The sequence below is a fragment of the Marmota marmota genome, unplaced genomic scaffold, assembly GCF_001458135.2.
Source record: "Marmota marmota marmota unplaced genomic scaffold, marMar, whole genome shotgun sequence".
Lineage (NCBI taxonomy): Eukaryota > Metazoa > Chordata > Mammalia > Rodentia > Sciuridae > Marmota > Marmota marmota.
In genome coordinates this window covers 3,411,416-3,426,861 of record NW_026000000.1, presented here as the reverse complement: position 1 = coordinate 3,426,861, position 15,446 = coordinate 3,411,416, and the positions used below count along the sequence as shown (strand labels likewise).

General features: G+C 36.1%; 1 protein-coding gene across 3 annotated transcripts in view; it reads right to left on the bottom strand.

Moving 5' to 3' along the window:
* Rnls (renalase, FAD dependent amine oxidase) overlaps positions 1-15,087 on the bottom strand; it is a 327,678-nt gene extending 312,591 nt beyond the window's left edge. For 2 of the 3 annotated variants that reach the window (XM_048807425.1, XM_015498949.2), the window contains exons 1-4: positions 14,674-15,087; positions 10,903-11,008; positions 10,163-10,305; positions 2,177-2,335 (exon numbers count right to left, since the gene is read on the bottom strand). In XM_048807425.1, coding sequence (XP_048663382.1) covers positions 2,177-2,335; positions 10,163-10,305; positions 10,903-11,008; positions 14,674-14,812 — 547 coding nt within the window. In that variant the 5' untranslated portion in view covers positions 14,813-15,087. Of the gene's footprint in view, positions 1-2,176; positions 2,336-10,162; positions 10,306-10,902; positions 11,009-14,154; positions 14,294-14,673 lie in introns of those variants that run through there. The other variant, XM_048807426.1, reaches the window with a different exon arrangement.
* Between the last annotated feature and the right edge of the window lie 359 nt (positions 15,088-15,446).

The window sequence follows — 15,446 nt, the reverse complement described above, 5'->3', positions numbered from 1 at the left end:
TTTTTTTTTTTTTTTTTTGTACTGGGGATTGAACCCAAGAGTGCTTAACCATTAAGCTACATCCCAGCCCTTTTTACTTTTTATTTTGAGATAGGGTCTTGATAAGTTGCTTAGGGCCTTGCTAAATTGCTAAGGCTGGCCTCAAACTTGTGATCTTCCTGCCTCAGCCTCTGGAATCACTGGGATTACAGGCATGGGCCACCATACCCAGCAATAAAACCTAACACACACTCCTGCCACCACACATTTTATACTGAAAAAAAAAGTTAAACAAAGGTTAATATCTAAAGTGAATATTGCTAAGCCAATTGAAACATTCAAAGACTTATAAAGGATAAAAGTAACATAAATTTAAAAGATAAAGACAAAAGATTGGGATATTAAAGTGTTATGCTTCATGAAAAATCTGAATAGCACTGTAATTAGAAATAACATATCCAAAGAGAAGTGCATAAAGTAGTCTTCATAATTGTAAAAAGCCTTCAGGTCTATGTTACTAATTACTGGCATTAATCATTATTTTTCTTCAGCCTTTCTATCAATATATAGCATATTTGGTTGGATCACTTGCAATTGTCGATTTATCACCATTTCAACCTATAAAATCATGTTTTTTTACAGATCAATCTAGTAATTGTCACTATTTAAACACTGTTTTTAATTACCTAAATATTAACAAAGCAAAATATTGTCAAATAAAAATATCTTACTTCACAATATTTCTGAAACATACAAACCATATATACATATAAAATATATAAAGCCTATAAACACACAGTACATATTGGAGAGTGACTTTTAGCAATACCCTACCTTCATTTGCAAATTCTAATCAGTATATTAAATCTACTGAGTAATAATTCTCTGTACTCAATAATATTCCCCAGTAGGTGATTAGAAATAAATACTAAGAATTATTAGAGCCTACTGATGACACTACAAAATTTGAATATGAAATCAAATTTAATGGTAACTCATTAACTATTATCACCATATGTAACAATTTTACCAGGTTCAAATGAAGAGATTCTGAAACTTGAAAAGGTTAATTCATGAACACAACCTTATTTGAAAATGGAGGACTCACATCATGTTCTTTCTGTGTTGGAATTAAACTGAGGTTGATCTTTTGAGGAGGTAGATGGTAAAATCAGACTTAGCTGACATAAAGAAACAGAATGTGGTGATAAGGTCATTCCACACTAGTTTCCTTACCATTTTTTCACACATTCCAGCTTTCTTAGAGAGCAACTTTGTACAGTCCCTTACTCTGTACCAATCCAGTGAAATTTGAAACTTAAAAAATCAATGCCCCCTACAGATATCAAGAACTGGCATCATGAGGACAAGAATCAAGAGGAGCCTCGTTCTTTGTAGACTTCCCACTTGTCATTTCTCAGGTTGATAAATTTAAAAATTGGACTCATTAAAAATGATCTACAATGGTTTAATGCTTTCTCTCTACATAAAAACTGATTCATTTTTATAAAATAGTGACATCAGACTTGATAAATAAGATATGATATTCTACTCATCTAGTCATTCTACTCATCTAGTCATCATATTCCTCCTTAAAATATACCTTTGTTATTTTTAGCAAGAGAACACTTTTTTCTTTCCTTATACAGACAGATAAATTTCTTTTGGATTTTAGTTCATTATAATTTTGGTTCTTTTAACATAATTTTAGCTCCTTTGGCATAATTTCCTCCCCACCCCCATCCTCCCAACCATCCCTTCTCTGTGCCTCTTTCACAATGAAGCTAGGCTATTTGCTCAAACAGGAGTAAATACTTAGAGGGCAACCTAAAGAGCAAAAATACAGGAAATGAGACAACTCAAGTAAGAACTGATATATATTAAAAAACCCTCCTTTTCTCCAGTATGCATACAAAGAAATTACTCTTTTAGGCAACAGCACTGCACATCCATCAACAATGCTGCCTTATTAAAGGCTAGGATAATAAGAAAAAAGCTCAACTTTTAACTAATTTAAAAACAATTATATGGGTTTCACTTTGGCAGGCCTAATATCACAAACTAGGCCATAAGCAGTTTTTAAGACATGAAATCAATAGAATCTATAATGCATACTTCACTAAGAGAATTAGAGCAAATTCACACTCTACTGAAGAAATCCCACTCCCTGAGTAGGTAAAAAGCAAAGCAGACTCACAGTTCACAATGTCACCTTGAAGCTGCAGAATCTGAGGAACTGGCATGGTGAGGACAACAAGATCAAACTGCTCAGGGGAGCCTGTTTCCCTGAAGACTTCCCACTTGTCATTTCTCAGGTTGATCTGGGTCACACACTGTCTAAAGTAGACTTCTGCACCTGGTCCAAAATATAAATTGTGTTCACATTCTCAGAATTTTCCATATGAATGAGGGACAAGTGAATAGTGGTAAATTGTATCCACTCTGGTGAAAAAATATGCTCAAACTTGTCTACTATAGTCCCCACTGTTCTCTTTCTTTACTTAGTTTCTTAGTGGCAATTTTTCCTTTTTGACATCCTTACAATAAGTGTCTGGATTTTAAAAAACACTATTACAAGTAATAACAGCAATGACAGTAGTAGTAAAACAAAATTAGGAGTAGTAGTAGTAAGCATAGCTATCTTTCATTATCTACTATATGCCAAGTGCTTCATGCACACTATACCAAATTATTTCAGATCTGGAAACAGATTAAGAAATATTATGCCATAATTTAGAAGTATATCTAGCTAACTCTAAAGCTCATCATCTTTGCAAACTAAGTATATATACATTTCAGTAAAGGTGTTAGTAATTAGTTCTCACTAGTAATAGCAAGAAAAATAATAATTTCTATCAATGGAATTAATATTACTTTTTGAACGACCTGATTAAGGTCTCTGTAGGAGAAATGCAAGTCCTCATCAATAGATCAGTTTCCTCGATTAAGAAGAATCAGAAGGCTGGGGTTGTGACTCAGTGGTAGAACACTCACCTAGCATGTGTGAGGTACTAGGTTTGATCCTTAGCACCACATTAAAGTAAAATAAATAAAAGATATTGTGTCCAACTACAACTAAATATAAATATATATATATATATAAATAAAAAAAGAAGAATTAGAAACAGGAAAAACATTGAGTACCCTCTCATCACATTTCCATTCTTAGCATTTATCACAAAAGCATTTTAATAACTATTTCCCTAATTATTGTTTTATATAGTCTTATCTTTTGAATTCTAAGTTTCATGAACCACAAATGCTTGTTTCTATGCATAGCATAGTACTTGACACAGACTAGGTATTTACTCAATATTTGCTTAAAAGAATGTATTAAGAACTATAAACTGAAAGAAAGTATTGTTAAGTCATTAAGTCTGCTTACTATGCTAATATCTCAAATTCTGGAATTTAGAAAAACTTTGATTTAAAAACAAATCCAATTTTATTTAGCCTCATGTATAGACAACAAAGAAATGAAGATGGAATGAGAAATATTTTTTAAAAAAGAATCATGTTCATGTTCATCATTACCTAGACTTTTTCATGTTTCTAGTCACCAAAAATCCAAGTTAAGCCTAACCTTGTCCACAGAGCTTCCTCTGTAGCCACTCTGTAAATTACTCAGTAGGATCCTTCCTATCTCTGATGTCCTTCAACCATCACTGTCTTTACCACTCATTCTTGACATTGATTCAAGATATCTGCATGCGTTAGCTGTGTCTTAATCATCCTGAGTATTATCTATCCAGTAATATCCTAGGCTCCTTCATGTCAGATCTCCAATACCTTTTCCATGTTGCTTGAATAATGCTACCTATAGTAAGCACTCAAATTTGTTCAAGTCACATTGGGAACATGGTGTTAACTAGGTCAAGGGGTCAATGTCTATTTTAGGCGGTGAGCATCATTCTGTGCAAAGATTAAAGCAAGGCTTGTGAACTGTTCTCCAACTTGCCTGAGAATTTTTTCAAGGCAGCTACTTGGAGAAGGTGCAAATAATCAGTGCTTTCAACTTTCATTCCCCATCTCCATTACTCAACCCAGAGTGATGCTTTATTTATTTATTAAAGTTCTCTGGCCTAGAAAATTCTCCATGCCCCAGCTGAGTGTCTTGAAAATGAATCCTAGTGGCCACAAGATGTTCTGCAAGGTGTATGCTAGTGGTTCCCTAAGACCAGCAGCACTAGCCATACCTAGGAACTAGAAATGCACATTCTCAGACCCTGGCCCAACAATTCCAAATCAGAAATCAAGGGATTAGGTCCAGCATTCTATGTTTAACAATCTACCCAGCCTGGTTATCTACAATGCATGTTGAAGTGTGAGAACCTCAGGGTAGACATCTGTCAAAACCACTCTAAAAGTAGGATTTACCAAGAGGTAGGGGAAAAGGTATAGCTGCTCTTATTAACCAGGAAGTTTTCCTTCCAAGCTATTAGGCTTGAAGTTTCTAGGAAAGAGGCATAAAACTGGTGAATGGCTTTCCACTGCACTTAAAGTGTACAATCTTTAACATTGCTTACAAAGTCTTTTACACCTAGCCTTGTCTTACTCCTATGCTTCATCTCTTACTACCTTCTCCCTCATTAACTACTCCTCAGTTAAAATGACCAAATGTTCTATCCCAGAGCAGTGTATACCTGTCATCCCAGCAACTTGGGAGACTAAGGCAGGAGAATTGCAAGTTTGAGATCAGCCACAGCAACTTAGTGAGGCCCTGTCTCAAAATAAAAAATAAAAAGGACTGGGGATATGGCTTGTTGGTTAAACACCCCTGGGTTCAATCCCGGTACAAAGATAAATAAATAAAGTGACCAAATTTTCTATCAGGAGTATATACTTCTTTATTAAAGAATTACTTTTTGAAATAAATAGTAACATTTTATATAATGATAACCCCAAGGGGTTGTGTTATACAAACTGAAAATATAAATAAATTTTTACTAAGAATTAGTTAAATGAGAACTGACAGTCATCTAATATACATCAACCTAATATGTATGCTAATTACATAAATTATCCATATTAATAATCTGTATCACTGTGCTTACCATGTGCTGCTACATTCTGTGTGAGCTACAAAGAATTCTGCACACCTGTAATGCTAGCTACTTGGGAGGCTGAGACAGGAGGATCACAAGTTAGAGGCCAGCCTGGGCAACTTAGCAAGACCCTGTCACAAAATAAAAAATAAAATGGCTTGGAATGTGGCTTAGTGGTAGAGGGCCCATGGGTTTAATCCTAGTACACAAAAAAATCTCTTCTCCCATAAGTTTCCAAAGCAAAACTGGAAGATAAACATATATTCTCCCTAAAAATCTAATGAAATAGGGAACTAGGTACAAAGTATTTAAGAAGTGTTCTTCTACCAGGAAATCAGCTCTATAAGCATTGGACTTTATTTTTTTTTATTTTTTGAATTTGTTCTAATTAGTTATACAAGGCAGAAGAATTCATTCCAATTCATTGTACACAAATGGAGCACATTTCTTTGGTTGTATATGATGCCTACCATGTGGATGTATCACTGTGCCTATCATGTACAAGATACTGTTACATTCTGTGTTAGCTACAAAGAATTGTGCACCACATGTGCAATCATACATGTAACTAGGATAATGACGTCCATCTCATTCCACCATCTTTCCTGCCACCCATGCCCTCTCCCCTTCCCTCTTCTTTGTCCAAATTTCCTCCATTCTTCACACACAACACTCCCCCCCCACCCCCACTAATTATGGATCAGCATCCACTTATCAGAGCAGTATCTGAGATTGGGGACTCTGATGACTTCATGGCTGTTTCATGCTTGGTGGCTGGGAAAGTTTCCTGTGCAAAGGTGCAGGATGCCTAGTTGCTATGGCAATGTCCTACATGAGGAGGCTCTGTGCTAAAGTCTTATCAGCCTTGATTTTGATCTCAGGCACACAGCTCCTGGGAAAAAGGAATTCTTTTGCTAACAACCCCAATGTTACACCAGCTCCTGAACCTGTCCGCATAACAGGAACTTTAAACAACTGACTTTCTTGAGAGTTGCACAAATCTCTTAACATTGCACATTGTAACTGTAGAATATAACTACAGAATAAACTGCATAATGTTGCTAATTCTGTAACTTTCATGAATACAAAGAATAATGCTTGCATAGTCTTTAATCTGATTAATTATACATATATATATATATAAAGATTGCTGGCAGAATTCTTCAGACTTGTTTCTTCATCAGAGAGCAGTGCTCCACCTGATCCCAGCTGTTATCTACAAAATCTAAGTCCATGAGTCTTATTTTTCTTATCCCTCTTAGCCCCTTGCTGGATCCTGCTAGATTGGCCCCACTGGTGGCGGCAACAGTTTCTTTATATGTTCATCTATTGAAGGGCATCTAGGGTGGCTCCACAGTTTAGCTATTGTGAATTGAGCAACTATAAACATTGATGTGCCTGCAATCACTATAGTATGCTGATTTTAAGCCTTTTGGGTATAGACCAAGGAGTGGGATAGCTGGGTCAAATGGTGGTTCCACTCCAAGTTTTCTAAGGAATCTCCATACTGCTTTCCAGCGTGGTTGCACCAATTTGCAGTGCCACCAGCAATGTATGAGTGTACATTTTCCCCCACATCCTCGCCAACACTTATTGTTGCTTGTTTTCTTGATAACTGACATTCTGACTGGAGTGAGATGAAATTTTAGAGTAGTTTTGTTTTGATTTACATTTCTCTAATTACTAGAGATTTTGAACATTTTATCATATATTTGTTGATCGATTGTATATCTTCTGAGAAATGTCCAGTTCCTTGGCCTACTTTATTGATTGGGTTATTTGTTTTCTTATTTTGGTTTTGTTGTTGTTTTGTTTTGTTTTGTTTTATTGTGTGTGTGTGTGTGTGTGTGTGTGTTAAGTTTTTTGAGCTCCTTATATATCCTGGAAATTAGTGCTCTGTCTGATATGTGTGTAGTAAAGATGTTCTCCCACTCAGTAGGCTCTCTCTTCACATTATTGAATATTTCCTTTGCTGAGAAGTTTTTTAGTTTGAATTCATCCCATTTATTGATTCTTGATTTTATTTCTTGTGATTTAGGAGTCTGGTTAAGGAAGTCAGGACCTAATTTAACATGATGAAGATTTGAGCCTACTTTTTCTTCTATTAGGTGCAGAGTCTCTGGTCTAATTCTTAGGTCTTTTTTCCACTTTGAGTTGAGTTTTGTGCATGGTGAGAGATAGCAGTTTAATTTAATTTTGCTGCAGATGGATTTCCAGTTTTTCCAGCAACATTTGTTGAAGAAGCTATCTTTTCTTCAATATATGTTTTTAGCAACTTTGTCTAGTATGAGATAACTGTATTTATGTAGGTTTGTCTCTGTGTCTTCTATTCTGTAGTATAGTTTAAGGTCTGGTAAGCATACAACTTTAGCTCTTCTACCACTGGTACCTAAACATGTCTGGCATTTTAAGCACTCAATAAATGCTTACTGAATGAAAGGATGTACATATGTATATATAATGCAGTTACTAAGTACTTCAGGATTTCAATGAATATATATATATATATATATATAATGGATCAAGGAAAAATCATGATGGAAATGAAATTTTTAAAAGTTATATGGTGCCACAACATAAAACTGATGGTGACAGTCTACAATATGTAAAATGATGTCATTATTTGCAATGGTTAATTTGATGTGTCAACTTGACTGGGTTATGGAGTGCCCAGATATTTGGTGGGTATTTCTGTGAGTGGTTTTTGTTCTTTCTTTGTTTGTTTTTGTTTTCTGTGAGTGTTTTCAAGTATCAGGTTTAAATTCGGAGTAAAGCAGATTGTCCTCCCTAATGTGGGTGAGCCTCATTTCATCGGCTGAAGGGCTAAATAGGACAAAAATCTTCACCCCTCCCCAGGTAAAAGAGAATTCTTCTTGCCTGATAGCCTTGGAACTAGGTCATAGACTTTTTGTTTTTTCCCTGCCTTCAGCCTAGAACTGAAGCACTGGCTTGAGTCTTAAGCCTGCCAGTCTTCAGACTGGAACTATACCATTAGTTCTTCTATTGTCTTGCTTGCTGACTTACCCATCTAATCTTGGGACTTTCCAGCCTCCATAATCATGTGAGCCAATTTCATATAATAAATCTCTCTCTCTCTTTCAGTATATATGTGTACACACACACACACACACACAGAGTCATCCCTCTATATCTGCTTAGGATTGGTTCCATGACCAAGTCAACACAGTCTACAGATGCTCAAGTGTCTTATATAAAAAGGTACAGTACTTGCATATTACCTGTTCACATACTTCTGAATACTTTAAATCATCTATAGATTCTTATAATACCAAATACATTGTAAACATTATGTTAATACTTGTTATATTGTTTAGGGAATAATGTCAAGGAAAAAAGTCTGTGCATGTTCCGTACAGATGCAACCCTCCTGGGTCTAACTACATAGTACATGGGTAAAACACAACATGAACAATGCTCAGTTACTGCTAGAGAGAGAATAAGGATCTATGAAATGACAGGAGGCTATAACAGGATATGACTGACTACACATCACTTAATTCTCATGGATTCGACATAGTATTCAGTGTGTAGCAAACTCTAGCTTTGCCTTTGGAACTTTCTGCAGTTTTTTTCAGTATTTTTGATCTGACGTTGGTTGAATTCATGAATACAAAATCTATTCTACAGATATGGAGATCCAACAGTATATCCTATTAGTTCCATTTTTCTGGAAAAGTTTGAATAATAAACCACCACAGTCTGAGTCTTGGATAGAAAAATGGACTAACACAGAATGGTATTTATTATTTTCTGCTGTTGCATATCCAATGTCACTGACCTCTCATGCACACTACTTATTCACATACTTCTGAATACTTCAAGTCATCTCTAGACACTTACAATGCCAAATATATTGTAAATATTGTGTAAATACTTGTTATATTGTTCAGGGATTTTTAGGGTTTTCAATAAGTAATGATGAAGAAAAACAAATTCTCAGCTTATACCTTTCCTTAGTGACCCTGAATTGGATAATTAACTGAATTATGATATGTCAAGAAAGCTTATTTTGTTTAGAAAAACAAATCATTTATTTTCCAAGGAAAGTTCTATTTTCTTTTTTAAAAACCCATTTTCAAAACCACTAATAAAGTGTGTAAGGAACAAATGAAAATTCTAATAGAAAATGGGCAAAGATTAGGCATAGAACATTTACAGAAAAAGATATGGTTGACAAAACAAAAGGTGAATATACTCACATAACTAAGGAAATAACAAGTCAAAACTACAAAGAGATACCATTTTTAAGCCTATAATGTTGGCAAAATTAAAATTTCCATTATACCCAGATATGGGGAAAACAGACATTCTCATTCACTGTTGAGGAGATATTCCTTAAGAAGAATATGTAGTACAACTTAAATTTAAAATGAAAACAGTGCTTGACATAGCTGTTTTGTTAAAATTTGAAACTTGTTTCTCTAAACAAAATAAGGTTTTTTTGACAAATAATAATTCAGCTAATTACCCAATTTAAGATCACGAAGGAAAAGTACAGGCTGAAAATTTGTTTTGCTTCCTAAACTATTTCTACAATAATTAGTATTTTGGTCTCCTTCATCATATATTATTGCAAATATGCTTTCAAAGCTATATCAAGGTTAGACATACACCAATGTTTGTAAAACCAAAAACCAAAACAATCTCCCACCTGAAAACAGCCTAATTATTTAACAGAAGTTAATTGTTAAATAAATTATGGGAGATATGTACCATATAATATGGATATTCATTAAAGAAAACACAGCACATTGAATTTGCTAAAATGAAAAGAGACCATAGTATGAAGCAAACAAGGTACAAAATAGTTTATGTAAAATAACTCCTTTTGTGTGTGTGTGTGTATTTTTTTTAAATAAACAAATATAAACATATACTAACTCTAAATAACCATAGTCATACAGCTCAATAGATTGAAAGCACAAACATTTGTCTGAAAATATACACTGAAAACTGTCACCAGTGATTACTTTGGGACAAGAAAGACTAGCTGAGTGGTAAATATAAGAGTATATACTTTTTATAATTTTATGAATGGTATCAACATTTAATTGTACATATAGCTTTTATTTTAAAATGCTAATTCTAAAAGAAAGCAGAGAAGATCAAATTCCTACCTGATTCTTTCAAGTAATGCTTAATAATTGAAGAAATTCCTTGAGGTGCCACAAAGTTACAGTCTCCTTCTTTTATCATCATTCCTTCAATAGGAGCGGTCAGAGGCTTCAAAATGCCATGGGCTAATAATTCATCATAAAAACTGAAATAAATCAATATATATATACAATGTAAGTACCTACTATGATTAACTCTGCAATACCATATTCTCTGTCAGGAATTTTTAGAGATTATATTTACAAATTATAACTAGGAATCTTCACTGTATATTTTGTATTAGGTAAAACTTTCAATTCAGGGGAAGAACAGAAATGTTCTGAGAATTCATTGAGCTTTTGCTGACATTATTCAAAGCCTATTTCTCCACGTAACTCAGAATTAGTCAATGAAAATAAATAGCAAAGTACTTAGCATATCAATGTTAAATTTTGATAAGATTGACTTCCATCACAGATATTTTCCCTCTTCCTCAACACTAACAACAGTTATTATTATTATTTAGCCCTTTATTTGTTCTAAATATAATCTCACCTAATCTTCACAATAACCCTGTGAGGGCGGTGTTTTGCAGTTTCCTACTTTACTCAAGTGAACATTTTATAGCTAATTTCATTAACAATGATATATCATAATCATTTCTACAAGTGGCATTTTTTAAAGTACATTAAAAATAAATGATTTGTGTCCTTTTATAGCATACAACTGCTAAAACTGATTCCACCACTTGCAACGAACTTACGTTTGGTGTTTTTTGGCATAATGAGGAGTGCAGGTGATATATTGAGCACCCAAATCAGCTGTGCACTGTGAATTATGAGGACTGCTGGCAGTAGTCATTCTTCCCCCTTGAATTAATCCACAGGAAAATGTCAGTACATTAGAATGAGCTTTTTGAAGTAATGCAATTCATCCCAGATTACCCCAAATAAATTTCTTTACAAATGTGTTTTTAAAAATTATTCTTAAGCTCTATTGAAATATAGAAGATAATTAGAAATTATTTTGAAAATTTATACTCCAATAGAATAGAAAATATCAATGACACCTTCAAACTTCTAGAGACATATGAGTTGCCCAAACTGAATCAGAAGGACATACACAATTTAAACAGATCAATTTCAAGCAATGAAATAGATGCCATCAAAAGCCTACTAACAAGAAAAAGCCCAGGACCAGATGGATTCTCAGCTGAGTCTACCAGAACAAAGAAGAATTAATATCAATACTCTTCAAATTATTCCATGAAATAGAAAAGAAAGGAACCCTTCCAAACACATTCTATGAGGCTAGTGTCACCCTGATACCTAAGCCAGACAAAGACACATCAAGGAAAGAAAACTTCAGACCAATAGCCCTTATGAACATAGATGCAAAAATTCTCAATAAAATTTTGGCAAATCCCATAAAAACATATTTAAAAGATAGTGAACAATGATCAAGTGGGGTTCATTCCAAAGATGCAAGGTTGGCTCAACAAATGTAATTCATCGTATCAATAGACTTAAAATCATATGATCATCTCAACAGATGCAGAAAGAGCATTTGATAAAACAACAGTTATTATTATTTAGCCCTTTATTTGCTCTACATATAATCCCACCTAATCTTCACAACAACCCTGTGAAAAACTAAGGATAGGAGGAATATACCTCAACATTGTAAAAGCTATCTATGTTAAGCCCAAGGCCAATATCATTCTAAATAGAGAAAAACTGGAAGAATTCCCTCTAAAAACTGGAACAAAACAGGAATGCCCTCTTTCACCAGTTCTATTCAACATAGTCCTGGAAACTCTAGCCAGAGAAATTAGACAGAAAAAAGAAATGAAAGGGATATGAATAGGAAAAGAAAAACTCAAACTATCACTGTTTGCTGATGACATGATTCTATACTTACAGGATCCAAAAAATTGTACCAGTAAAACTTCTGGAATTAATAAATGAATTCAGCAAAGTAGCAGGATATAAAATCAATACCCATAAATCAAATGCATTTCTATTCATCAGTTATGAACCCTCTGAAAGAGAAGTTAGAAAAACTACCCCATTCACAATAACCTAAAAAAATACTTGGGAATTAATCTAATAAAAGAGGTGAAAGACTTATACAATGAAAACTACAGAACACTAAAGAAAGAAATTGAAGAAGACAGAAGCTTAGAAGGTGGAAAGATCTCACATGTTCTTGATGCAATTCCAATTAAAATTCCAATGACATTCCTCATAGAAATAGAAAAAGCAATCATGAAATTCATTTGAAAAACTAAAAGACCAAGAATAGCCAAAACAATCCTTAGAAAGAAGAGTGAAGCAAGAGACATCACAATACCAGACCTTAAACTATACTACAGAACTATAGTAATAAAAATGGCATGGTACTGGCACCAAAATAGACATGTAGACCAATAGTACAGAACAGAGGACACAAAGACAAACCCACAAAAATACAGTTATCTCATACTAGACAAAGTCGCCAAAAACATATATTGAAGAAAAGATAGCTTCTTCAACAAATGTTGCTGGAAAAACTGGAAATCCATCTGCAGCAAAATTAAATTAAACTGCTATCTCTCACCATGCACAAAACTCAACTCAAAGTGGAAAAAGACCTAGGAATTAGACCAGAGACTCTGCGCCTAAATAGAAGAAAAAGTAGGCTCAAATCTTCATCATGTTGGATTAGGTCCTGACTTCCTTAACCAGACTCCTAAATCACAAGAAATAAAATCAACAATCAATAAATGGGATGAATTCAAAGTAAGAAACTTCTCAGCAAAGGAAATATTCAATAATGTGAAGAGAGAGCCTACAGAGTAGGAGAATATCTTTATTACACACACATCAGATAGAGCACTAATTTCCAGGATATATAAGGAGCTCAAAAAACTTAACACACACACACACACACACACACACACACCAAAACAAACAAACAAACAAAAACACCCAAATAACCCAATCAATAAAGTGGGCCAAGGAACTGGACACTTCTCAGAAGAAGATATACAATCGAACAACAAATATATGATAAAATGTTCAACATTTCTAGTAATTAGAGAAATGTAAATCAAAACAAAACTACTCTAAAATTTCATCTCACTCCAGTCAGAATGTCAATTATCAAGAAAACAAGCAAAAATAAGTGTTGACGAGGATATGGGGGAAAATGTACACTCATACATTGCTGGTGGCACTGCAAATTGGTGCAACCACGCTGGAAAGCAGTATGGAGATTCCTTAGAAAACTTGGAGTGGAACCACCATTTGACCCAGCTATCCCACTCCTTGGTCTATACCCAAAAGGCTTAAAATCAGCATACTATAGTGATGCAGGCACATCAATGTTTATAGTAGCTCCATTCACAATAGCTAAATTGTGGAACCATTCTAAATGTCCTTCAATAGGTGAATGGATAAAGAAACTGTGTGCATTTACACAATGGAATATTACTCAACATTAAAAGAGAATAAAATTATGGCATTTGCAGGTAAATGGAGTTGGAGAATATAATGCTAAACAAAGTAAATCCATCCCCCCAAAAAACAAAAGCCACATGTTTTCTCTGATAAGTGGATGCTGATCCATAATGGAGTGCAGGGCATGGGAAGAATGGAAGAACTTCGGATAGGGCAAAGGGGAAGAAACGGAAGTGAGGGGAAATGAGGGTAGGAAAGTTGGTGAAATGAGACTGGACATCATTGCCCTAGGTACATGTATGATTGCACCAGAGGTGTGACTACACGTGTACAACCAACAAATGAAAAGTTGTGCTCCATTTGTGTACAATGAATTGAAATGCATTCTGCTGTCATGCATAACTAATTAGAACAATTTTTTAAATTAAGTAATAAAGCCATTGACTGCAAAACAAAATTATTTTTAAGTTGAAATCTTTGTTACCTAACATTATCATAAGGAAGTCAACAGATAATTTGGTCATTAAGAGATTTTTTTTTTTAAGTAGGGAGGAGTAAGGAAAGGAGTTGAGTACCTGTAGCAGTGTCTCCCACTTCCTAGTGCATAGTTAACTTGAATACAAGGAATGAATGGAGGTTTGGGATGGATAAATAAAATGACTGATGAAAAGCCAGAATGGCAGAATCAGCGGGGCCGTTTCTTTCACACTGTCAAGAGTCCAGAGAATGACAGCATTTTGAAAACTAGGTTTTTGAAAGGCGGGGTCAATGGGCAGCCGCTTAGGGAAGCTCAGAATCCGGGGAAAGCTGCAATGGCAAGCAGGTAAAGGCAAAAGTCCATTTATTAGAAACCGGGTAAGCTCCCGCTTTGTGAACTCCTCGAGGGCGCCTCCCAGGCACCCCCGCAGGCCTAGCTGGGTAGCATAAGCAGAACCTGGCTGGGGAATGACAGCCCCTTCCCGGTCAGGCCCGCTCCCGAACAGCGGAAGTGTCCCGTCACGTGACATGGCGCCCACTGCGCATGAGCTGCCACCAGCAGTGCTGGAGCTGAGAGCTCACACCTTTCCCAGGTTTGGGGCCGACAGGCAACCCACCTGAGTCCCCAGCCTTGTCCCACACGGCGAGGTACAGAGGACCGGAAACAACCTTCCTCAGGAGCGCTGCGCACAAGCTTCCGGTCAGCCCGGCGCCCACGATCAGCACGCGAGCCATGGAGGACGGCGCTGTGAGCATTAGCGGCCGACTCCGCGTCAGCTTTCTGCCCGCCTGGGCTCCTTAGGTCGCCGGCCTGTGACGGGGCAGTCCCACCGCCCGGCCTGCAGGGGGCGGAGAAGATGTGGCGGGAGCGAGAAGCGAGTCGGCCCTGGAGGAGGCAAACTGGAGCCCGCGGAGAAGCCGGGTTTTCCACGCACTGAGCCGCCTTGCAACCACAGGCGGGCCCCGCCGCCCAAGTTCACAACAGCCGCTTCCCCTTAGTCCAGAAAAGCCTGGAAACTGTGTGGGTTACAGCGTGAGAACCCGTCTCGCCACAGGGCTGGTGTGGACTACAGCGGAAAACCTGCATAGCCTTGCCAAAGGGTGTCCGATTACCTATTGCGGTCTTTGCTGCTTTCCTATTCTAGATCAAAAGCAAAGAGAGGGAACACACCGGCTGTGGCAGGACAAGCTTTCCTCTGAGGCTGTATAGCCACTATTCATATAGAAAAGGATTTGCAGTCAGGGAGAGATTTCACTTTAACCCCGAGGCGTTGTGCAAGTTACATAACCTTCCTGACCTGAATTTCTGCATCTGTGAAATGCGGTAGTGGTATATCCCTTCCAAAATTAAATAGATTAAGGACGTTTGCTCCACTAGACAATTGAGGAT